Here is a 26,491-nt window from a genome sequence, read left to right as displayed (position 1 = left end):
ATCAATCATCTCTTGAAGGTATTACAGGTGATGGATAAAAGTTAATGTTGTATGGAAATATCAGAAATATCTCATAAAGCTATTTTTAAGCATTAAGTAAAACTTGAAAGGAGGAGTGCATTCAGCTAAGGGAGAAGTAGGAAGAGTTATATATTTGTTGTGTCTTCCGTAGCTCTCATGAGTGATATGAGTATATTAAGAACTGTTACTGTATAAATACCTTGGCTGCCATACAAATGCCCTACATAATGTTTGGAAATGAGGAAATCGAACAGTGTAGGTGTTGAATCAGCTTTAGATATTTCACCGTCCTTTTTCCCATGCGTAAAAATACGGACCTAAGGGTCTGTATCAGCTCAGACCAAAGGTGTTTTGACATCTGTAAGTTGATTTTAACAGTGGACAATAGCAGATGCCTGATATAATGGGGCACATGGTATATGCCTGGTATAATGGGGCAAGAGATAGCGATACTTCCTTCAGATACCTAGCAAGCTTCTAGCAGGTTGCAGTTTAGGGGTCTCTGAGCAGACGTTTTGGTATTTAATCATTTGGTATTTAATACTGGAATTTATACAGTCTGTTTTTGAACCTTTGAGATCTTTAGCATCCACAGCATCCAAGATGCAAGAACGAGAGATGCGTAAGCGCTCACTTTTTGGGTAGGCTGTTGGCAACTTAAAAATTGTGATTCTACCACTCCTTGCATTTACATAGTGTAAAAGCTTGTTATTTTTATTTTGTACAATTTTACGTCAAACTTGTGCGGGTGAAGTTAACTGCTTGATATGTAAAAATGAAATGTCAGGACTTATGTGTGGACACTCTTATTTACAGATAAATATATAAAAATAACTTTTCATTTTTTATAAAGTCCAATTTGTGTGCCATATCTATCTATCTGTATTTCTATCATTCTGTGTTTCTCTTGAAGTGGAACCTGAAAACTGCTTGTAGTCAGTTTTGCTTTTAGTAACGTATCTTTTCTTTTAAAGATGACAACATTCATATCTGTATGTGAATTGTATCTGTAGAAACACGACAAGTATAAAAAGCGTGCTTTTGAAAAGTAATGGCCAAGTCTGAATGTCTATAAGAATGAAGGAAGTTTTGATTCAGACTTTGGATGTGCAATTTTTGCAGTAGCAGAGGGCAGGTGGTATTCTTATCTTTATCATGGGGTCATCGAAAACATTCTAAGACATTCTAGAATAATTTGGAAATAGAATGTAATGAAATGGCACTCTGCTATATTCATTAACTGATCCAACTTTCACTCCACCTGTAAGACATAAAGGAAATAAAGCAAACAAGTTTGATTTGCCTTTCCAGTCTTGGATTGCTGTGGAGGCTGCTGGGGCCCATGCTAGTTTCATGCGGACTCATCCCTGACTTGGCTTCCTCCTTTTTCCTCTTAAGGGTTAGGGTTTCGTGGCAGATCTTTAAGGATATTTTCTTTGGTGCATGATGCAAAGGATCCTTTATGGCAACGTATGGTCTTTTAATTCTTCTTGGCAGGAAAGAATAGAAAATGGGGTTATGGCTCTCCTCATCCGGTAACTCTTTACAAAATGAAATAAATAAAGCAGTAAAAGTGGTTGAATGCTGGGAGAGAGATTTAAATAAATGCATTTGAATGTTATAATGGCATAGGAAGCTATGCAGTGAAAATCTGTTATCTTAGATAAATGATCAAGGGATAAAATTAAACCAGCTCATTTTACAGGTGTGGAATTTGGAACCACTTGCAGTTTTTCACAAGAGGAGATAAGGATGAAAAAAAGAAAGATTATAGGGATGGGGGAAGGGACATGGTTCTTCAAAAGATGCAATCCATAATAGGACTTACTATAGGTAATAGGCTGCCATGAACAAGAATTGATGTGTTTCCCTTAACAACGAAAATTTCTGTGCAGCGACAGGGTTCTATTAGAAGCAAATTTGAATTATGGAATTAAGTGATTCAGTCTTGTTCCTCTAAGTTGCTGACCTTCCAGAGGTAAATGCCCTCCAAATTCTGCGAACTTGCTGAAGAAACGCTCTTCTCTCTGTCCTTATACCAACAGAATATCTCTGTGGAATGTGTATTAGATCTAGAATACTGTAATATTTCCCACATTATTTCCCAATATTCAAAAGACAAATTTTTGTTTTGAGAGTCTGTTTTCTGGACATATAGTAAGATTCAGGAAAGTATACTGTATAAAACGGTATAATTTGAGCTCAGCATTAGCGGTAGGCGTATGCCTGCACAATATTAGTTCCTCCCTGATGTTTTCATAAGCTTGTTCAAGTACTTCTTTGTATTAATAAAGAAATTGGGCTTGAAAACTACTGTTTCATCAAAGGAATTAAATACGAGCTCAGTGGTTTGAGAATAATGTTGTAGCATGGGAGATGAAGAGGAGGATTATATGGGACGTTCTCATAAGAACGGTTTTATTTTCAGTACTCATTGGGTTTTGCAATTGTTAGGTAGAGAACCGATGGCCAGAATAGTACTAGTGCTTGTTCTGGGCTCAAAGTGACCAATAATGGCTTAAAGATTTCTTAAAAGGTAGTGTCCTAGTCTCATAGGATGCAAATGTGAAGATTTTTTTTGTCACCGTCATAGGGAAATTATTCCAAAGATTGGATAATTTACTTAATTCAGACTTCCACTTTCCCCCTTGGAATCTGGTTTAAATGCCTCTGGTGTGAGGAAACTTCTATCTGATCTGGGGGGAAAGTATTTGTGATTTAATTGTTTAGAGCTGTGGTGGCAAAACAATTTGTCTGGTCTTAAAATAGCTTTGCTCACCGGAACTCTGGAAGTACTGGGAGACCTTTTTTCCGTATTTTGGATTTGAATTTATGTTCTTCCTTGTTGTCCGAGGATGAGAGGGAAAACTGAGAATCTTTGTGGGTGGAAATGACCAACGTTTTCTTTAAGTTGGACAGAGAGCAAAAGCTCTTCTAAAACACTCATGTGAAATTTGTGTGGGAAATGATAACTTAGATTTGCTAGTATGTGTCCAGGAGTAGATCTGCTACCAGTTATCCATCTTTGGTTAAGAAAAGTAAGAAGGCAAGAAAGATAAGATGGGACGGATGTGTTGTGAGGATTTGGATCATCTTGATTCTTTACCAGCCATGTTTTGGCAGATACTGCATGAACTGTCTATTTGTTGCACTTCCGTTTACTTCTGCTTTGATTTATTGGTGAGTAGACGTAAGATTTCATAGCTTTCTGAGCCTGACCTACTGAGGCTCTTGGAATAGCTTTTCTCCCTTTGAATGTGTTAAAGGGTTTGGGTTATTGCCTTTTTCACTGGCAGGAGTAGTGTGGAGGCATGCCTTGAAATATCTTTAAATGCTGATAGTGCTCAGTTCTATCTCTGTGTTGACTGCCCCAAATGACTTTTTTGAATGCATTTCTCAATGCATGAGGTGATAACACCATGAGGTGATAAGAATAGGCTTGAGATGATGCAGGTTGAATGGAGAGAGGTACAAGAGAACATAGTAAAAAGTATACAGTTTCTCTGAGTTTGAGAACTTGATTATATGGTGAGTGTTTTTTATAATAATTACAGCAATTTCCTTCTAGCTCTTCTGGTTATGAGTTGTGACCCTACTTGGATGCTGACATTGTTATTGTCCTTTACTGAAATTTAGAATTTTGCAGTCCTGCTGTATTCTAGGCAAGACTATTTTATTATTGCTTCCTTCTTTCCGCTATGCCTTTGTAGCGGGTACAGCCAGGAAAGAAAACTTGGGTTTTTGTTCTGAAGCACTTCATTATGTAGTGGATCTAAAAATCTATCTTGAAAATTGTCCCAACTTAAAAAGAAGATAACTGAACCTATGCTTGGCTGCAGAGCATGATCTTTTTTTAAAAAGGATTCTACCGTGTTTTCACTTAACTTTAATGGCCTTGGATTTTACCTTCATTTGAGAAATCCTAATGAATTTTGGGATCTTGTCCAGTCCTTCCTAAATGCATGCATGAGTCCTCTGCATCAGATTTCAGAATAATTGATGTAGGGGAAGCCCCACTTATCTGCAAGATAACCTCAGGTATTTCAGTAATTCCTGGTGGGTGTTCCAAGTGCTGCCTCTGCCTGTTTGGTGCTTACTGTAATGATGTCTTGTGATTGGGAAGGTGGAACACGCTTTAGGAGGTTGCCTGCATATAACATTAAAAAGCAACTGCAATCCCAGGTAGATTCGTGCTCTGATGAATTTCATTGTTTTGTTTTTTCAAATGAGCCTGTGTTAATGTGAGTTAATAGTTGCAGTTGGGATTGATGTTTGTTGTGCGTTAGTTGATGATTACAGGAGCAATCTGGGAGTCAGAACTCCTGTACTTTTCTCCCAGTTCTATCACAAGCTTCTGTATTGCCTTGAGATGCTTTAACTGTCTTTTACTCAGCAGTATAAATGGAATAATGCTCTCTTTCTACTTCCCCTTTGAGCACTGAGGCTAATGGAGCACTTTGAGGACATTGAATAAAAGATTTGAAGTTCAGTGCCACGTTAAAATAAAATTGTCTTTCAGTTGGAAATGGTTCAAACATACACTTAACTGAAGGTGGGTAGGTTAGGTAAAGGTTGAAACAAAAATATGCAGAAAAACAGAGAGGCAGATATAGCTATAAATACTGTTAAGCGACTCCTTATTTCCTTGTTCTCATGTTGATTCTTGAGATTGTGAGCTCTTGTGGGGTTTCTCTTGCGTGTCTGTAAACCATCAGACGACAGCGATGCTGGAGTAATGGTAACTTGAAATAATCAGATTGGTAATAGGTGCATGCCTGGATACCTGTGGTAGCTGTGTAGGTCACATAATTGGGCATATCTGCTAAAGCGCTGATGTAGTTGTAAGACTAAGTTCAGACAGTGGAAGAAGAAAAGGGTTCAGAGTAGTGGTGAATGAGTAGGTGGTATGTTGAAAATTTGGTGTTGAAAGTTTGGAGAGTTAGCCATGCTGAGTTTATATTGATCATTTATTGGCAAGGGGTATACATGAGGAAAGGCGCTGATGGAACAGTCTTAGCACGTTTCTCTCTCTCCTGTGTAGTAGAAAATACATCTATCGGCTGTTCAGCTTTATCCAAAGAGATGCCTTTTTGTCATGGGATTTTGACTAAAGACGTAGAGGATTTCACTTCCGCAGTCCTTTAGAAATGTCTGTTTGTTGAAACAACGTAAATAAGGCATGGATGACCTTTCATTGAAAAGTCTCATCCTACCTACTTGGGAGTGTTTCTGGTGGACAGAATCCCAGTTCCTGTAACAACTTTGTCTAAAACTCACTTAACTAATATTCCTTGAATTTGTGTTTTGAACAATAATAAAATATGTATTGCATACCACACACTATAATGTCTTAGATTTGCTAAGACCAGGATTAAGTGTCAGAGTCATGTAGTCTAAACATTTGCACAGCGCTATCTTTGCATTTTATGTGAAGAAGTTCAGCACTTTGGTTGAGCTACAGTAGTGCTTTTTCCAGAGAAAGTAGTTATGGGATTTTCTATCGTCATTAGACGTAAATTCACGATACAAGTATGAAGCTGGTTCCCTCACTTAGACGACTGTTGATTGGTCTGTTCTTTTCCTGCGTGGAGTCAGATACCTTGGCAGAAGATCTATACTTCGAGACCAAAAGGCAAAGATAAAATTCCCTAGGTCACGGAGAGGCATAAGAAAAAGCAAGAAGGTCCTTATTACTCATATTGATGCCCATCAGTGCTTTGGTACGGATGGTTTTCCAGAAATTTGGGGAGGAGGTGGCATTCTTTCATGATAAATTTCCTTTTAAGATTTCCCAAGTTGTGGTGCAAGGCTTCCTGGGTGTCTCACCTTGAGTTGTTTGCCAGACCTCTTTGCAAGGTCTCTTGTTTACCTATCTTTTTCCTTTCTGTTTTTGGAAAGGCTTATTCTCTGTCGTCAGAAGTTTACTTGCCTTCTCTGAGTAGCTGAGCAAGTTCAGGGGTGTCTCAGGAGTTTAAATTTGTCAAAAGATGATACTACTTTCTTGCCTTTTTGTTCTGCGTTGTTGGGATTTCCCTTCAGGACAAGCTCTTGTGGCTGTGCTGTTGATACTGTGTGTTGTTCCCCTAAGTGAGACTCTTAAGGTTTGTGCGATCTGCACGGGCCCTGGTGTTTGTCACGCGGCCTGTACCATAGTACTCAATAGCCTTCTACTTTAAGCTTTTCTTGCAGAGTATTTCAAAGCTCTCAATTTTAAAGAATGAATAAGTGATGATAGGGAGGGAAGAGTTGCAGGAGATGCCTGTTTCCATACCAAGTAAAACGCGCAAAAGTGCACAGTGTGTTTGGCAGAATTAGGATATGTAGTGCATTTTGCAGCATGCTTGCCATGAACTTACAGGAGAAGACCTTTTGTTCAGTCTTTTAGAAAATTAAGACTATTTCAGATTCAGAACTCTTTTTTTGACCTAACAGTGTTTTATCTAAATCAACATTAGAGTTAATAGCCACTGATCTGAAAGCCAAAATATCGTTTCTTGTTTTGAGATTTTTCAGACTTAATAGAGAGAGGTTCTACGCTCTCTAGTGTTTGAAGGATCAAAGGCTTTTAAGAAACATTATGTTACCTCAAATTGTGAGAGTTATTTCTTACATGCCCTAGCATTTATTCAAGTGGAATATCTTGTGTTTATAATATCTCTGATATTTATAAACAAACTGGGCAAAAACTTAAGATTTTCCTGGAGTAATTTATTTAGTCTGTGTTTGATTTTTGTCCTCTAAATTCTGAAATCCTTTACTGATGAGTCTAATTATAAGCAAGACGTTCCCTCATGCTGGTGATAAATCTGAATCTGCCTTGGGACAAATGCCTTTTTCTTAACATGATGTGGAAAGCTTGCAAATGCTGCAACAGAGCAGCGTTCCTTCCAAATGAAAAATGTTTATTGTCAGTGGCTGGTTATGATCTTAGTAAAATAGAAATTAATTTCATGTAGGGTAATATAGTTGTAACTTCCTTCAGTCAAATACCCTGGCTCTTTTCTTGCCTAGAATCAGCAAAGCATCACAATGTGTTCATAGCTTGAGCACAGTAAGACATACTTTGCTGAATTGTGGCTTTGATCAGCTGTGAAGGCTATTTCCTACTCTCCATGGCTGTTTTTTTTTTTTTTTTGTGCATGTAAATATGTTTTTTGTACAGGAACAAAAATTAAATACACAAAGATAGTGGTTATATAGACAATTTATGGGTTGGTGCAGGGGCATACTGATTGTCAAAAGAGATATTTTTGTATGACCTGTCCCATCCTCCTGACCCCAGTCATGGTATATGATTACAGTGTAGCCAAAAATGTATCTGGAAAGAATCCAGCATGAAGACAACACACTGTCTCCTCTCAGGAGTTTGCAGTTTGTGGGTGGGTGGGTTGGTTGGTCGGTTGGTTTGTTTTTAACAAATACTTATTGTATACTTTTATCAGTTGGGTCTTTACAGGAGTAACATGAAAGGAATGACTACCATTTTAATTTTTTCATTAGTATTTAATCTCTGTTTTGCTTGATTACTCATTGTACTTTGAGTTCATATTGGGAGAAGAGAGTATGTTATTAGAAAAACAAAGCGTCTAATTTATTGAGACAGGATTATCTTAGTGGATTTTATGAACTTGTTATGTTAAATGATTTAACGTTTCGTTGGAATGCTAATAAAAGCGACTTCAATAACTTTGATTTATTTTTAACTCTTTTGTGTGTGTAACAGTCTTGCAAGTGCTGTTGCTAGAATGAGAGATACAGATTATTTTTTTCCCCACCTGTATCCTGACTAAGCTAATTAATTAAACATCCTTTACATTAGATGCAGATGACACTGTGGTATATTTGCATAGGCTGTTGTCCTGTTTACTCAGCCTGGGAAACTGATACCGTGTCTGAAGTCTGGTTTAGGCCTTTTGCCTGAGAGTCTAGCTGTGACAGTTTAATTTCTTCTCTCGTCATACCTGATGGAGGTTACAACCGCACTGCTGAATCATTAAAAGAGAATATATGCTTGCATCTCGGACACTTCAGGTTGTAGTGTGACTTTTTAGTTCAGTCTTTCCTTTATTGTTAGCTTTTAGACTGAATTTCAAGAGTTTGTGTGTCGCAATGATGGAAGTGTAGGCATGGGTCCTCAATGGAGGAGGAGCCTTTCTGATGCTACCAGAGCTTAAAGTTTTCTTTACTGTGACATGTTAGAGGGAATTTACAAGGTAGCTAAAAATGGTTGTAGAAAGTTATTTATTTTTCATTGCAACTTTTTATCTAAATCTATTATGTTTACTCTTTAGCGTGAATCGTCAAATTTAATTTAAATAGCTTTTCTAATATAAATATGCATAACTTTTTTGGCTGAAGTTTTAAAGTGCGACACATCACTGAAATGGAGGAAATTGCTGGGTAAATAGTTGGATTCTGTTTGCTGAAGGGGCAGATCAGCTTGCAACAGTTTTTCTTGGGCATAGACAGAAAATTGTATGTATTTTTTTCGGTACAGTTTACATTAATTTTTCTTCTTCAAAATTAGAAACTGAAGAAGCATGTCTTCCTCTTACAAAACATAATAAAAATGAAATGTGATGTTGAGATCAACTAGACTCTGTTAGGGATGTTGTGACCAGAAACAGTCACCTCTCTTCACTAGCTGAAGATGAGACTTCCTTTGTTTAAAAATATAAATGTAGTTTTCAATGCAAAACATGATGAATCAAGTCAATAACACATCTAGTGTAGTTTTACTAGTAACATCTAAACTTTGTAAAGTCTGGATTTGTGTTTAAATGAAATTCTAGTTTCCATTTAAACTGATTTGACACGTTTGTGAGCTTGAAAGATAATACTCAAATACAATCCTTTAAAATATTGCAACTTTTTTTGCTGTGCTCAGCAACAGTGGTGATGTTGTACTGGACTACTGGCAGTGGCAACTTCTTGTTCGCTGCCAGATTTTGTAACAACTAAGTGTACCTTGCATGTTCCAGTATTGTATATGTACATACTGCATGTGTCAGTGGGATATGTGTATAGTAATATGGAGAACATCTGATCTAGGAAATGAGAAGGACCATTTGCTGTTCTTTGACATCAAATATGAAAAACATAAATCGGAATAAATGTGTTTAAACTATGTAATTACTTAAATGGGAATGTATAGTAGCATTCCAGTTAGCAAAAAGAAGTACTGTATTTGCAGTAAAAGCTAAATTTACTTGCAAATCAACATCAATTTAAGGCTAGAGAGGCTACTCTCTAGTGATAGGTTCTCTTTTGGAAAATAAGTGAGTAGAAATGCAAAATAAGATTAAACTGTACATCAACTGTAAATCAAATTTTCTTGCTTGATGATTGAAATCATAACTGCACTTGGTTATTGTAAATCATTTTGAATTAATCAACCTAGCCTGTCTATCCTTCAGCAGTAAACTGGAGGATAAGCATTTTGACATAAGATATATTTCAGCAAGCAGCGAGGGATATTTTTAAACAGGAGAGGGAAAAAAGCAGAATGTTGGTTATGTGAATCCAAAACAAGTAAACTTGAGGCAAGATGAAAATAGACAGGAAGACATTAGATGAACTAAACTGAATGTGTGATGTGATCTTCGCACAGGATTGAGAGCCAGTAATGGTAAATTCTGACTTTGTGCCTTGATGTCATCTCCCCCTTTGATATTAAGGGAAACGTTCCAGTGCTGTCTGATGGGGAAGTTCCATGGCGCAGCTGAGGCGGTCTGAGGTCTTGCTGTTTCTGAAAGGTCTCCCTGCACCAAGTCTTGTGGGTCCTGCCTGCTCCTTTGCTTCAGCTCCGACATTACTCTGACCCTTTAGTGAGTTGTTTCAACTCCTCAAGCTCACAGAAAACTACTCACTTTTTTGAATATTTATTTTCTGATGTTTTAGAAAACTGAATCTGCCCAGTGAGGATCAGACAGGCACCCGATGGTGAGCAGAGGGAGGAGGGCAGGATCTGGGAAAGCAATTGGGAATGGTTTAGGAGGAGCATGGAAAGGGCTGGAGACTAAAGAATCTTGCTATGGCATAGGCTGCTCTGAGCAGTTTGCTCATCCTGTAGGCCTGCACCTTTAGTTTCCTCATCTTTTCAAACAGGAATCATACTTGCTCGTCTTACAAGGCTGCTAAATGATTTTGTAATGTTCACACAAGATGTTGTAAGTGGCAAGAAAGGGCTTATAGGAGCAACGCTACCTTTGTATATACTGCAGGTACTGCAACTTTTGCCATACAAGTTTATTTGTTAAGAGATAAGATGTTGTAAAGAATGTAGATAACGGTAATTTTGCAAATCACGTGTCAGCTCTGCTCCTTAAGAGGAAGTACGTCAATGTCCATAAACAGGTGTCTGTTTCGCCTTATAGCTTCGTGCCTGCATGGATGCACTAGATGAAAGGGTGATAGAGAAACATGTGAAGTGCCTATATTTCAGAAATATTGATAGATTTCACTGTCAAATAAAACACTTCTGAAAATACTGTTATATAATTTGCACATATTAAGGAGAGACTGCATTTTACTTAAAAATAATGAAAGAGAATGTGGAAAAGCGAATCTATTGAATGTAATTGAAGTGCTACAGTAGGAGAAATTTAGAGTTTAAAAAAGAAAAAAAGGCCAAGGTACTGTCACTTTGTCATTGTGCCATGAAAAATCATATTTAAAGGTAATGGCAAGCCCTTATGCTGTCAGAGCAAAATGTCCTAGTTCACTGACACAGAGAAATGGTTTCCTGAGAAACTTGTTCTTCTGTTGTTGAAGAATGATGAGGCTCAATAATTCTGTGGGAAGAATGGTCCTAACTACTTGAAACACTGCTATGAGAAACACAGTAGCATTTCCATAGAGCAAAACATTGTAATTATAGAAGCTTCTTTTGGAAGTTGATAAGATTTCAGTTATTTGTAGCTCTACTTCAAAGCAAATAAAACAATAGCAAGTGTTGACCAAAGGAACACAGCAGATGACCTGTATGAGTCCTGATTTTCTTGGAAGAGAAAACAGCAAATTTTTGCTGAGTGAGTAGCTGTATTAAAGAGGTCATCCTCTTTCTTGAGTAAAGTTTGCATAATTTCTGTGAACTCTTTCAAGAATTCTCCTGATGTTCTTTCAGTTCTCTTCCCATTTATCTTTTGCAGCTGCATGTGGCCATAGAGAAGATAGGCTTGAGTTTCCTATTAGTCATTTAAAGCCCTGGCCAATTCAAGTACAGTTTTGAGAAGCAGCAGTGAAAGACATTGGCTATCAGCCCGTAACTGTTGCTTTGTACTTGGCTTTTGGCTATTGTGAGGAGGGCATCTGACCCAAGAATGAAAGAAAACAGAGCATGGGAGAATGCTCCAAAACTCTTAAGTGCCTTGATGTGCTTTGCTTAAAAATTTTTGATGCATTAAAATGTTGAAGTATGGAGAGGAAATAATCCTGTGACATCTTACAGTTTTGTATAAGAAGCAAATACTGTTTTAGTGTAGCACATTTCAGTGTAGGCACTCTCCATCCCAGTGGGAGAGCAACTGCATGGCAGAGGGATACTAGCTGTAGTCAGATCCTTGCACTTCTGCAATGCTCTAGGACATCTATCTAAAATCTAACATTGTCTTGCTTTAATTTATCGTTAACGTTGCTCTCTGTAAGATGTATTTCTTCATCTAAAATGAAATTTTGTGAGAATACAAATGCTCAAATTATTCTGTTTTATGAACTAAATTAAAAAAAACCCCCTGCATTACAGGGTGTGGTAAAAAGCAACTGAAATATCTATTTAACATGTACAGTAGAATATTCCAGATGAAAGCTTTAGATTATTGTACTTTATTCAACATCAGATATACAGAAGGAGATGCACGGTGTTTGTTGGTTATACTATTAGTTAGGTTTGAGATCCATACGTGATATTTTGTTGCTCATACCAATTAAAAACTTCACAGAGTACTTTGTTTCAGGTACTAATTGCAGTTTAGCAACTAAAAAGAAATCTGTTGAATAAGATGATATTATGATTTTAATAGTAGTTGCTCCTTAGAGAAAAACAATCCGTGAATCTTGTTTATATTCTCTCCCACCTATTTGATATCCAGTAGCAATAACAAACACGTTTAATATGCACAAGAGGCTTAAATGGGCTGGGTAGGCATTACAGTCCTGTAGCTGTCCTAGAATTCCGGTGAAAAACAAAGGTTAAATCTCTCTTTTTACATGGATGGAAGATTTGCATGTTTAAGGGCTTTGTTCATATCTGGTAGGGATGAACAGGAAAGGATGGAATATTTGGTTTTTTTTTTTTTTTTGTGGTTATCCATCAGTGAAATCATATTTACTACCATTAATTATGGCAGATGGATTACTGTAGTAGTGACCACATAGAGAATGTTTGGAAAATGTAATTGTGACAGAATGCAAACCTTTTAGGTGACTTACTTTTTAATATTGTTACTTCCTGCATAATCGTCATCTCTGGGAGTTTACTTTTTTCACGGTTGTAGTGGAACATTTATCCGTTTGCTGTCCATGTTATAGTTGTTAGAAGTGTATTTAACGTTTTTTTTAACACTATATGCCATTTCCTTATGTTCTCCTACTGTTTTACAGTTTTGTTAATGCACTGAAATGTCATGCTGGAACATGCTATGAGTTGATTACTCACCCTTCTCCCAGAAAACCCTAGAAGCCTTTCCACATTCTACTTTGACCAGTGGCACAGGCAGTACACAGCCCCTTCAAGTACATTTCCATATAGACACATGGACAGATTACAGTAGCAGTAGTACTCTTGCTGTTGCAATGGTCTACAGTCATAGGCAAGATGAGCTATTTAAGTGTAATATCTGTTTCTAATATATCTTTTTTAAAAAAAAATAGGCCATTTTCAGGCAAACAAAGCTTTCTTTGAATTAGGTGCCAAGGATAACTTTTTTGTTTTTATTTTTTTAAGTATTGCATTTTTCACAGTTTTAATCAACTTTGTCACAAGCCCAATATAGGGTTAGTAGGTTGACCATTCATTGAAATCAGCATCTGTATCGTGTATCATTTGAAGTTTTAGAACTTGCTCAGTAACTAAGTTGTCTTATATTTGTTTGAGGTTTTTCATTTCTTTCAATAGTTAGGAATGTAATTTTTTTGTATTCTGACATGGCAGTTTCTGTTTGTTCATCACTTATCTTTGTTTCATGCTCTCATTCTGTATAGCAGTAAGTGAAAAGTAATATATCATTTTTGTGTTGGAGTAGGATTTGCTTCAAGTGACATCCTTGAGTTATTAATTTCAGAGGTTTTGTATCAGTTTTGTCAAATATTATATATTTCACCTTGTTGTCTGAGTAATTTGTTTCATGCATCCGTCTACTAAAGTTCAAAGCTCAAATGTTCCTTATAGTACCTTTTCTAATGACTGTCTCAAACAGGTGCTGAAAGGTTGACTTAATTGCAGTTGGTTAATATAGATAACAAAAAAAGTGTACAGTTTTCTTCTCGTAAGCTCCTGGTATTCTGTGGTCTGTGGATAATACACAGTTAATGGATGAAGCATTGAGGTGTCATGACATCATTAAACATGAAGAAGTATACTGTCTTGTGTTCCTTGGACCTAAAAAGAATTGGAATATACTGATTATCTTAAGCTTCAGAGTTGAAATCCTGAAGATATTTTCGTGTAATTTGTTTTAATAGACTTTGTGAGCTCCAGGAGACCACTGACACTGCAAGATTAAAGATGTTACCTTGCCAAGCTGCTTACCAGAAAAAACAGCAGCGTCTTCCTTGAGCGATTTACAAGCAGGCTTTTCAGTGCAGAAAAGGAACCTTCAGTACAGATATGGAGTTTTATAGAGGGAATGGCCAACATAGATTATATATGTCATCAGATTTTATTTCAGCGATTGTTACGGTTTTTCACTCTTGCAGATAAACATAAAAAATAATATTTAATATATTAAGTACTGTGCTTTTTATGAAGCTCTGAAGGTATTTTGTAAAGTATTTATTAAATGGAAAAATAATTGTACTAAAATACGTTTGTCTAAATATGTAGTGATTCCAGACATAAGAGGAAAAAAGTCACTGTGTGTAAGATAACTTTAAAATTTCAAGTAAAAACTATATTACTCAGGAAATGACCTCAGTTTCCTTTTACATTCTCGTTGTTACTTTTGACTAGAATCTGCAAGCATGATGGAATCCTAAGGAACTTACATTCATGTTTATTAAAAGGAAAAAAAAGCAACTTCTGTGCATGAGTGTTTGCAGTATGACCTGTATTTATCAGATTCATCAGAGAAAGCCTGATAAGTTATACGTCATCTATTATTTTGCAAATCCAAGTTTTCATAATTAAGTAGAAAATATGTGAAATTGACCTTCCTCATCAGTAGGTTCAGCCTTTCCTTTGGCTATTTTGAAAAGTTTACTGTGTTCATCTGAAGATCCTCACACTTCTTGGTAAAGGCAGTAAGATGATACTCAGTAATGGGAAAAAAGGAAATCTAAACAAAGAAGTCTAGTGTTTTTTCTCTGTTTAGGCATGGATAACTTCAGCTCTTTGTGTATATTTATCTTCTGTGTCTAAAACACGATCTACTAGGATGAAACTTCGCTTCTGGTTTTCACACTTTATACGTTCTGAGACGGGGCGTTATCAAAAAATGTTGTAAGCATTGGTTAGATAATGAAAAATGTTGAGAGCTTAGTGTGGAGGAAGAGAAAAAGTTGGGTGTGAAACGCTTGGCAGGTTTTTTAGTAAAACTAAAAAAAAAAATCTAAAAAAGCAAATTTCACATCAAAATTTACAGCACTTGATTACGTCCTTGGTGAAGTCTTAATGTTTGCTCAAAGGAATAGCGTCCCTCATAACTTTGAGATTATAATCAATTGAAAGCAAGCACTATCTAGTCGTTGAAGAATTGCACCATGAAATCTAGCTGCGTCCTAAGATGGACGTCACTATATTAAGAAATGAATGCATCAATACAGTGTAGAATGAGTAGATTGCATATAAAAATGATATCTGTCAAAGGCTTGCTCTTTACAGATTGACAAAGCTGAAGTGAAAGAATCGGCTTTCCAGTTAAATATTGAGTTAATGGTAACAGTGATTTTTATTTAAAAAAAAATAGTAAAATTGAATTCTCTCCCCCCCACCCCCACATTGACAACAATCAAGTAAAGTTCTCTTTAAAACAACTTATATTGCTCCTTGAGTGTGCTTTCCCATAGTTCCTGAAAATCTTTTTCTCTTCCTAGGTTTTGTTGTTGTTTTTCTCCAAATGCTTTCAAGTTCTTGATTCTTTGTCCTGTTTACATAATGAACACTTGATGTGCGGTTTTCAAGCATCAGTGATAACAGTCTATAAAGAAATACAGGCTTATTTTTTGATTTCAATGTGAGTAATTTTCCCAGAAAAACTGTTCCAATATTTCCTACCCCGTATGTTTCTTTTTGTTCTTCCGTCAGGATCTACACTGCTGGGCGTAGTTCTTCCTTGTCAGTAAATGGAGAGAGTACAGCAGAATCTACCAATGCTATTTTTCTTGAATTTCTTCCTAACTCAGAGAGCCCAGTTTATCTCCATCAAATAAAACAACTTAAAGTGTGTAAGTGTATTTTTGTTTATCCATCTTCATCTGTAATCATTTCAACAAATGTTTTTTCCTATCAAGTCTAAGAAAATAGAGGGCACGTAGTTCTCTATAGCTGTCCTTCCACTGAGCACCTTTGGCCCCAGAAATCTCTCTGTAATTTTGAACTTTTCCTAACAGAATGGCTGCAGTGTGGCCCTATCGTGCAAGAAGAGTGATAGTGCTGTTTGACACTACAACATATTGCTGTTTCTTATCCTCACTTCAATATTTGATACTGTATGTACCTAAATCTCCAATATCCTGACCAGATGCTTCTGTTAGAGATGAAAAGAGAATCATGACGGTGAAGACCTTTGTAAAATAAATAGTTGGACAGCAGACTGCTAAGCTAATTTACCTAGGTGAGATCTGTTTTGCTGACTTCTGGTGGGTGCACTGAATGTTACTGTGCATAGAGGCTCCCTGCTTCTTGCTGGCCTCCTTGCCCCTGTCTGTACAGGTCAGCACTTGGTATATTCATGCAGACAGAGCAGCTCAAAAAGATCATGCACCTTGCTGGGCACATGTGTATGCAGCTAATGCCATGCCCTCAGAGTCTTGCTAATGAAACAACTCACTTCTGTACATGAGTCTGCTTTGCTGCAAACATTTGTTTAAAAAGCTCTCAGTTTTTACCTTTTGCTTTACTTAAGACCTCTTTAGTGACCCTTGCTTCTCAAGGAGAAAAGTCATGTAACTCAGCATCATGAACCACACGTGAAATGTTCTTTTAACCTAGAGCCTTTTGCATAAATTTCCAGAACGTAGAGGAAAAATACAGAACTTAAAACAACAACAAAAAAAAGGGACTGGTATGGAGAAGGGCTAAAGCTGTTACTGAGCTTTACATCTCTTTTATGTGAGGGTGGGGAGCATCCTTTCTTTTTGCGTCTAGACCTTTGAGCAGTGACTGTGGTGTGAATGCCTGGTTTCCCATAGCCTGTAGTGAGCAGAGCTGCACAGTGGGAAGTCTATACCCACAGTCCATTTTGCACCTGTGATTCAGCTTGCAGACATCACCAGAATCTCACTGCGGGCTGACTCAGCGTCCTCCTTCTCTGCTGGAACACAGTGCGCTGAAACTGCTCTGTAGCAGATCATGTTGATGTGAATTGTTTATCAAATTTGTGACTGAACCATAGTCACAGATGGTAGTCTTACTGTCCAACAGAAATAGTTCTTGGTTCATGGCTCTTCTGAGTGGCTTCTGTTATTTTCTCCTTTCCTCTCCCCGTCCTATTTTTTTTTTTGTAATTTTATTTTCGGTGTTTTCAGGCACGTGTCACATGCAAAGGTGTATTGGGATTTTGGGGGAGGATATCAAAACTTCTATGCCTGTTCATAGGGAAGTATTAGAAAAGCCTATGGGCAGATAGTGTAGATAATTAGGAACTACGTAGAACTGCTGCAGGCTCAAGGGATGTTTGCAGGCTGCAGAACATTCCTAAGGGAAAGAAATTGCTCTGTAATTACAGGCAAGGTCAGTGCAGTCAGTTTGATGGAAAAGAGATTGTAAGAGCTGGGGCTCCAGTGGAAGATGTTTGAATGTCATTAACAGGACACAGGTGTTCTTCATGTTTTAAATTATTGACTCCTGAAATCTGTGTTGTAAAGGTGCTCTCTGTGCTATGAGGATTGTGGCCCTTTTTGAGAGAGAAAATGCACAGTTGTAAGTGAGGGGATTTCTTGTTTACATTTCTTTTGTTATCCCTACATTTTACTTTCTTTACGTTTCTTTTGTATCTCTTCAGGTTTTTTAATGAGTGCTTCATTGGTGTATATCTACAATAGGTCTAAAAGGAGAATAGCCTTTATTTGTACATTCTTCATCTTTCGACATCTGTCTGAAGTGTTTCACTCACCAAAATTCATTTGAAAGTGGGGTGTTTTTCCGTAGCTGGTGGGTAGCCTTTACTCTAGGACGCTCTGGTAGCCATCTCAAATTCATCCCTCAAGAGATGAGCTTTGTGTTTTTTTTTTTTTTTCCCCCCCCCCTTCCTCTGAGGGCAAAACACTGATTTTTGGAAACACGCTGTGGCCAAAATTCATGATAGAAAGCATTCAGGTGGTAGTACTAGCTGCAAGTATTCCTTCCCTCTGCTTCAGAGCTGTTTCTACTGTAGCGCCCCAGCTCCTCAGTTTTGCCAGGGCAACTGCGTAAAGGACTGTGCTGAGGACAGTAACAGGGACTGATTGTTTAAAGCGAAACAGAAAAATCCTTTGAGCACAATTCAAACTGAGTGAAATCGGGCTGCTGTGGTGTACCTCCCGCCGCCTTTCTTACACTGGCAGTAGTGTTGTTGCATGTGCCTTATAAGTTGAGTAAAGAAGCTGATCCAGACGCAGGTCAGTCAGTCAATGTTTTTGAAGGGTAAACTTTCAGCTAGATCAGTGTGAGCTGGCTCACGCGCAGTTGTGAGAGGGCAAGAGCTTGTGTGAGGAGAGGCTGGAGAGGCATCCTTTGTTACAAGGGAAAGTAAGAGTGAGCCTAAATCTAGTAAATCAGATGCAAATTGATTAAAGCTGCTTTCAGACTTCACTTCTAGAATTTTCAATTGGAACATTTCCCTGATACAGTTCAAAGTGCAGCACCTTGAACAGTCATCCTGGCGTAAATGAGGGCATGCTGTGGCATGCTTGGGGGTGGGAAAGAAGCGATGAGGGCTGTGGAAGCAGAAGTATCTTCATTTTGTCTGGCAGTTGAATGTTTTGTATTGTGAAGTCCAGCCTTAATGTTGTTTTTCTGTGTTGCAGCCCCTTTATTTCTTGGCTGTGTAAATGTAACTGACCCAGCATTATTTGACATGGAAATTTGCTGTGGGAGTCTTTGATTAGCAGCTGATTAAAGGGACTTGCAGCAGTTCTTGCAAAAGTGAATGTATTCATTGGGCTAAAGTACATAGTTGTTAAAGTGTTTAAAAAGAAAACAGAAGCTAAATATTATCTTTTTCTTGTGTGTTTTTGAAAGTTCTCTTTAGCTCAAATACCTTAACCTTTAGGCAGAGAGAGTGTTCTGTGCTCTTTTTTATATTTTCTAACTTCTTTTCCACCTGAACAGTACTACTTCTCATTTATCTCACTTCTTCCATAGGCAGGGTTTTTAAAAACTTACTATCTTTTGTATCTTCAGGGCCCAGCCTTTTGGAGAATGTATGTAAATTTGCCACCTCCCAGTTAAGGACCTTTGGTGTTTTTCTTGAAGATGTTTTTCCTGAAGGCTTTTAAAAATTTTTCTTGCTTGCTCCTCCTAACTGTATTTTTTCCGTTCAGTTCTCATTTAGTTGGATAGTATAACATCAAGCAGCCAAAAAAGCAGCCAGTGGGGTATATATAATAGTTCTAGAATAGAAATAATGCAGATATTTTCCTTATTCTTCAGAAAAGACAAGTTATACATGAAAATAATCTTACACTTTTTGAAGTGTAAGTAATGTGTATATACTGCCTTGTCTCTGTTACAAGAATAGAAGAAGGACATTCAGCACATCAGAAATACCAACCAGCTACTACTTTTTCATTTTCACTTCTCTGAAATTGTTGAGAAAATCATTTAAGAGCAAACAAACAAACAGAACAAAAGTTAAGCATCTTCTTTTTTTTTTTTTCTTTCCTCTATTTTTCCTTTGTCTTTCTAGGAGTGAAGAACGTTTGCATAACCATTAGCTAGCTTCTTGGTATTAGAGTTACGTCCTCCAAATTCCAATGATAGTTGTGTAATGTGAACGGAGGGTGAGAACCTCAGTGTCTTGTACCACGATGGAAGGTGAATGAATCAAAGGTAATTAGAGGAGATGAGTGAAAGAAGAAGAAAAACTACTTATTCAGGCCAAAAATTACATTTTCTCCCCATGGAATTGTCTCTTTTTTAATAGAAAAGTGTTTTGTTTTGTTTTTTGTGTTTTTTTTTTTTTAAACTCCCACACCAGTTATCCTGTCTTGTTTGTACTTTAGCCTTTTAGGAATTGAGTAGTTCATTTTGTTAAATCATTTTTCTTTCATTTTGGATAGGAATATTTAATACTTCGAGTTACTTTGTAAGCTGAGCTCAATGGATACAGGAGTCAAAATGGATTAGCTGGTCAGCTTCCAGCTCTGTAGTATTTAGCCTATAATATAGTGACTGTATTGCAAGAAGTGCTGCTTGTGCAGTATTGTGTTTAACAGTAATCTTGAAGGTTATTTCCGCAGTTGTCCCATTTTGCGGGATCATCTGCTATCAGCCTCTACAGAACCAGTTAGGTTTGATCTTTTAGAGCAAAATGCAAGTTTGTGGTCTCGGTTTTTAATTAAAATATCCGTCTTCATGGATATTGATATATATTTTTTCCTTTCCTGGACTGTGAAGGAAGGGAAAACTGCTGTTTTTTTTGGTCTCTTGAGCGGTTGATGGGAAGGAAGTCTGATTGGGCTGAAAAAGCCTGAAATTTGGTAGCCCGACTTTTCAAAGACTCTGTAGCTTTCATTTCTTTCTGTAGATTTTTTGAATGGTCAAAATCTTTTAAATGCAGACTGTGAGTCTGTCTGTCTGTCTGTCTGTCCTATCTGGGTAATGAATAATTTAGAAATACTCTGCATTCCCCTGAATTTTCCTTTTCACTTTTCCCTCCTGTCTTAATCTCCTTTTATCCTCACCTTTGGATATTCTACTTTGAACCCTGAAGAGTGGGGCTGTGCAATAAGCAGAAGATGCTGACAAGCTTACTACTGTATTGGTACACTTGGCTGTGCATGACTTCTTTCTGTCAACAGAAGAGAGAGACGTCAATGAAAGATGCATGAGAACAAGCAAATGTGTTTCTGGTTGTCCAACTGCAGCTTAACACTTGCATTTTCATAGAAGCTAATGGAAACAGGCAGTAAAAATGTTGAGTTAAACATTGGTACTGAAAAGATGAGACACTCAGTAAGCTCATGTTTTTAAGGTAATATATAAATTTACTCCTATACAGTGGAAACATAACCTGCTGCTTTTTTTGCATTCAAGAGGAGCTACGTTGGCCCAGCAAAAACAGACAGAATAATTGTGGATCCTTGGTCTTTCCTGTGTCACAAGTCTAATGTGCTTTTGTCTCATTAGGTGTCTGTAGTTAAAGAACTTGTTACATCGCTGGGCGTAGACTCAAAATGATGCCAAAGTATGGGTTCAGGCGGGCTCTCCCTTTGTTACAGGGGAAAATTCAGAACAAAGATGTTTTCAGCTGCACTTTAAGTGAGAGTATATAAAAGAAGATTACTACTACTTGTCAATATTTAGTGACCTACTAGTGCCAGAAACAATTTACAGCAAAAATGAACACTTTTTCAGGATCCGTGAACTTCTATGATTGTCTCTTGTCCCATTCAGAAAGAAAAATGCATTAAGCTTGATTGTAAAAACCTGCAGTTAGAAATGTAGTTTGGAAGCATTTCATCTGAAAAGCTGAATATGCTTCGTGTAGGGTGTCTGTACTGAATTCAGACCAATACTAAGATTGTGTAAATAACACCTAGCTCTTATATATAGTGCTTTTCACCTTCAGCTCTTTCAAGTGCTTTACTGTAGAGGTAGTAACTTAATTTATGTCTTGTGGTGGGCAGAAGAAGGCAAGGCAACTGGTTTAAATGTGTAGAAAGGAGCAAAACTGTGGGACTGCAACAAATAGATGCAATGGCAACAGAATAAGGGGGGAAGTGACTACACAAAGTACTGATGTTCTTGGGAAGACTAGCTTCTCAGTATTTTAATTAGGTTATCTCATAAGAATTATCGGGAGGGTAGAACTGAAGGAGAAAGGCTAAACTGCGATTGTATAGGGATCTGTAATTCTTTCCATTCCTATACTTTGGGTGCTTGATACTGCAACCTTAAAAGTGTTTTTTTATCTGTCTACTGAATGCAAGTACAACATATAGGAAAGTGTTGACTTTCACTGATTTAAAGATAAACATATTCATGTAGAGATTATTGTGTTCCTATTGATGTACATGAATGATGACTGACTCTATTCCTTTTGCATTAACTTTCAGATATTTTCATTCTCTCTGTCCAGCTTTTCTAGTGCAGTTAGGATATTTTAAAGCCTTTGAGTAATCCTGGAAATAATGGTAAAAGGAGACTCAAATAAGAGAATGTTATTGGCCAAGAGGCAGAGGGTCCTTTTCTCAAGCTTTGTAATTTTATATGCAGTGGACAAGGACAGACATTATATACAGAGTTTATGCAAAGCCACTGGATCTATAATTGTCCATATTTTAAAATTCACCCTTAAAGATGTAGTACTTGCACGGTTCAGATAATTCTGTTAAAGACTTAATCATGTGCTCTTACTGATGTTTCAGACTTTTTCTTTTTTCTGAATAAAGACAGTTCTGTTACCTCCCTAGGACTAGTGAAGAGCTGCATCAATACAGGTGCTGCTGTCAGTTGAGGAAAGTAATGTGCAGTGTCTACTCTGGAATGCAGATCTGTTATTTGTTAGGAAAACCCTAGCGTGTATGCAGATAAGAGCGCTGACTTTTACAGATCAAGCTTGTATATAGGATAAGCGTAGAATTTCTTCAAATCATTGTATTCTGAAAATTTTTTGAAATTTTCCTGTATATGAACTTTCTTCGGGAAGTAATTGACGAAGACCATAAGTCTGGAAATTTAAAGAGCGCTTCACAAATCCTTATCATGCTATGATGAAAACAGTTGCAGGCAGTCCTTTTTGTAAAATCAATTGTTGGTTGGTTGTAACACTGAAAAGCTCTGATAAGAGACTCACCAGGCCTCATGGACAGAGTATTCCTGATAAGGGTGTTATTCAGATTGTGTTGTAAGCTAGTTCATGGCCTTGCTTTGTTATCTATAAATTTGTTTCTTATTTTTTGTCTTTTTTTGATTATTATTGGTATAGCTGTGCTAAACTGCAAAAAATGGTTAGTTACTCAAAATATGAGGTTAGTACAGTGCCATATGTGATACAGACAAGATCATTTTTACATCTCTGATGAATGTGATGCATGCAATTCTTAATGTTAATGAGTGCTCTTTTGCAATAATTGTGTAGGTGCAATAACTGCATCCATGTGTGCTTCAGATGCATCTTTTGGAATGTCTCGCATACCTTTTTGTTTGGTCTCGTATCTATATATAACTGCATATGGGTAATTTTTTTCATTTTTCAAGTGGAGACTTATTCAAGACTTGAGTAGTCTTTAAAATTCATCTATATTTATTCAAACTTCTAAGCTTTCATTTTGCAGTACCATAGGTTTCCCGAAAGTAGGAACTCAAGCCCCAGAGGAGTCATTTCAATCCTTTATTCTTTTGAGGCTGATAACTTTAGCACTGTACTTCATGATTTGTGTCTCTTGGTGTCTAACTATACGTCTGTTCTGTAACTGTTACCTTCCTTCCCTAGCCTCACTTCAAAAAGTTGTGGAATCTTTCTTTAAGAATGTGCTCCAGTGGCTGTGGCCAGATTTCCTTTTTTTCTCTGATGTATCCTTTCTGGATACATTTTAGTAGTTTTGCATGTCCTTGGTGGAAATCTTTGGGAACTTGAAAGAAAACTTTATGGGGTGTGTGTGTGTGTGTGCGCGCGTGCGTGTTTAAAAAAAAAAAAAGTGCATATATGTCTGAATGTTGCACGTATATATTACAGATATTTTGTAAGCATCTAATATAAAATATTTAATCGTAATGCTTCAATTACTGTCACAATAATCCCTGCATCTCTGTCTAAGCTGTTTTGTGGCATATTTTTTCACTTTTTTTTTTTTTTTTTTAATGTGTGTGTGCTTTGTCTTGCAGAGTTGGAAGAAACCAGAGATTTCAAGCTTTGAATGACGGGTGTCTTACAAGATCACTGCAGCTAAGCTGAAAAGGCAGATGCAGCTCTGACTATCAGATTGAGTGAGCTTGTGCATGTACATGAATATACGCACGTTTCTGTTGTCACATAGACTTACGCTTGCATATTCCTGAGAGTTTCGCAATTGATGAAAATTAATTTAAGAACCAGATGGAGCACCTTTGCAACGCGAGAATCAGTAACCCGTGGAAAGGCACCTGCCACTAGTGTTCAACTTTCCACATGGTATGCACGGGTGAAAAAGATTTGCAAGAAGAAGAAGAAAAAACACCCTCTACACAGAAAAAAAATAATAAATACCTCCCCCGTCTAAATCAATAATTACAAGGGAAACAGAAGAAGACGGAGTAGAAGAAATCAACTTTGTTATTGCAGAGGAACAATGAATGATCTTTGGCACATTTTCCATTGGGCTCAATAGATTGTGACTGGACTAATAAATCGTGACCACATGTTGAGTAGTGATGACTGGAAGCAAATACGTTCAGGAACTATGGGACAAGTCTGGGCATTGAACTGAACAAACCTCGCTGTCCTTCTTGAGTTAGCCAGATCATCAAACTTGCATATTCTTTCTCCCTCTCCTTTTTCTTCTTTTCACTTAGTGTGGTATAAATACTAATTAATTGAGCTCATAAATGTTATTCAAATAAAACGGTTGGAATACTTCATATGTTTCCTTCTTGTACAGCTGCAAATGTTGTGTCTGGAACTATGAATCAGTGCTGTAGACAAGCATCAAGAAGGAAAGATCCACTCAAACAAACAAGGAAAATATCTAGAGAAATAGTGCAACCTGGAAGTCAGATTTTTAATGCTGCTTCTCTTTCTTTTTTAGATGATTATATTTCTTCCTTCCGTGAATTTTAGAAGATTTGAAAAGAGTACTTATTTGATGTGCTTTAATTCTGGCATTTGTTTTTATGATAGGATGAAAAGTCTGTGATTCTTTGTAGCAGGAAAAAAAGGGAAAAGTAAAGGAAAAACAGCTTGACATTTAGCCCGTTTTGGACAAGACAGAACTTCATGGTTCACCTGAGGCAAACTTACCTGCTTTAAAAGCTTTAGAGGATTTTTGATTTTGCTAAGTGAAGAGGGGGTTTCTTTTTCATTCGTGTGTGGCAGCAAAAAGTGGGAAAGCAGGCAAGATAGCGTGACAAACGGTTCAGGCTGTGTTGGGTCTCTGGTGGAAAAAAAGTGCTGCAATGAAAATTGGATTGGCTTTGGATTGCAAAAACTGTTGAGTCCAACAAGTGGTTCAGTACCAAGAGGGATTTCCCATCTGGCCGGGCACACCAGTGCCTGCGCAAGTTCGGGTCTGTTGTTTCGCACGGTTTGTGTGCCTTTTTTTCCCTTTATGCAATCTCTTTCAGCTTTAGCAGCAGAAATACATCAGATGGAAACGATATGCCAGAGGGCAGCTTGGAAAAGATGAATGTCATATATATACATATATATGTATATGCGTGTGTATAAATTTCTGCAACTGAACTTTTGAAGAAAAACTGACTGGAGGAAATCTTAAAAGCCTTAAGTTACTTGAAACCTACACATTTGCAACTCTTTGTCTCTGGAATTGCATTACGCTAAACTGGAATCTCAGGCTGTATAAAGATTATATCAAGTTGAGCAAAAAGATGACTTAACCATTTCTTGAGCGCCTCTTAACGAAGTAGCTGCTTCTCCAAAGGATAAGTGCACCCTCACTCTATGGACTCGAAAACAAAAATGAACCTGAATTTTTTTTTAAATGTTACTTTTTCTTAGCCAACTGCCATCGTCTTTTATAGAGGAATTTTTCACTATGCATTTGGTGGATATTTATAAACACTGACCCCATCCTCTTCCCTTTCAATGATCTATCCCAGGTCAGTCTTATCAATAAAAAAAAAAATTGATTTAAATTTTGTGCACTAGACATATTACTTTCTTATGTCAAAAAATAAAATATTTAAAAAGCATGTATGCAGCAGTGGAACATGGGCCTGTTCTTTGCAGCGATTCCAACATCCTCTGCCTCTCCTGGAAAGGGAGAGTTCCCAAAAGTGAGAAGGAGAAACCAGTGTGCAGGAGACGATACTATGAGGAAGGCTGGTTGGCAACAGGCAATGGCAGAGGAGTTGTAGGCGTCACTTTTACTTCCAGCCATTGCAGGAGAGACCGGAACACCCCTCAGAGAATCAACTTCAATTTGAGGGGCCACAACAGTGAGGTAAGCAAACTGTGTGTTACAATTAAAGGTTGAGTTTGAAGCCAGTTTTAGAAACATTTAGAAGCAATAACATTTCTGTAGTGTTTCTGTTTGAAGTTTGATACAACAGTATAAAGGATGCTCAGGCTTAACTCAAATGTGCTTGGACTCCGTTGGAGTCTTTTCAGTAAACTCAAATGCATGAGGTTTATGGCAAGGAGAAAAAGGTGTGAGATTCTCTGGAAGTGGTTCTGGTTTTGGTTTGGCCCTTTTTTCCTTTTTCCTTCATCAGCTCCCAGCTTCCAGGCAAATGCAATGAATACATACAAGGGAGTTAAAAGTTGTGACAACTGAGTCTTTACATGGTATTAAAATCTGACTTGGAAGACTTATGGAATGGCAAGGTAGTGGGAGAGGAGCTGAGATAAAGTCTGCCTGTTTTTCAGAAATGGTGAAGTGGAATGCCCTGCAGCAGGCTGGAGTGGCATGAGATAGTTGTCATCTGAAGAAAAAACCTGTCATTTTGTTGGTGAAGAGGGCATGTGGGTCTCTACAGAAGAATGTTAAGATGCCCTGCAGTAATGTACTCTAACTTCAGTGCAAGGCATTGTCCTGACTACAGTGATACAAAAACTTTTTTTGTTTTGAAAGGGATATATTTGCTGGTAAAAGTTGATATTTCAGCTGTGTGTTACCATCTTCTTGGCACCTGCCTGTGTTTCTGCACGGAGCTTCATGCATTCCTTCCTGTGGAAACTTGAAGGAAAGTGTAAATGATGCCCAGTAGCATACAGAATATCTTGTACAGGTGTAA

The 26,491-nt window shown here is 37.4% G+C and overlaps 1 protein-coding gene across 5 annotated transcripts in view; it reads left to right on the top strand.

Annotated features, from left to right (window-relative positions):
• TULP4 (TUB like protein 4) overlaps positions 1-26,491 on the top strand; it is a 170,402-nt gene that overhangs the window by 4,963 nt on the left and 138,948 nt on the right. For 2 of the 5 annotated variants that reach the window (XM_068938592.1, XM_068938596.1), the window contains exon 2: positions 23,426-25,698. In XM_068938592.1, the coding sequence (XP_068794693.1) occupies positions 25,447-25,698 (252 nt within the window). In that variant the 5' untranslated portion in view covers positions 23,426-25,446. Of the gene's footprint in view, positions 1-9,396; positions 9,849-15,481; positions 15,622-19,283; positions 19,427-23,425; positions 25,699-26,491 lie in introns of those variants that run through there. The other 3 variants (XM_068938595.1, XM_068938594.1, XM_068938593.1) reach the window with 3 other exon arrangements.

Source organism: Struthio camelus, chromosome 3 (assembly GCF_040807025.1).
Source record: "Struthio camelus isolate bStrCam1 chromosome 3, bStrCam1.hap1, whole genome shotgun sequence".
Classification (NCBI taxonomy): Eukaryota; Metazoa; Chordata; class Aves; order Struthioniformes; family Struthionidae; genus Struthio; species Struthio camelus.
The sequence above is the reverse complement of the archived record's forward strand: the minus strand, read 5'-3'. Positions and strand labels throughout refer to the sequence as shown.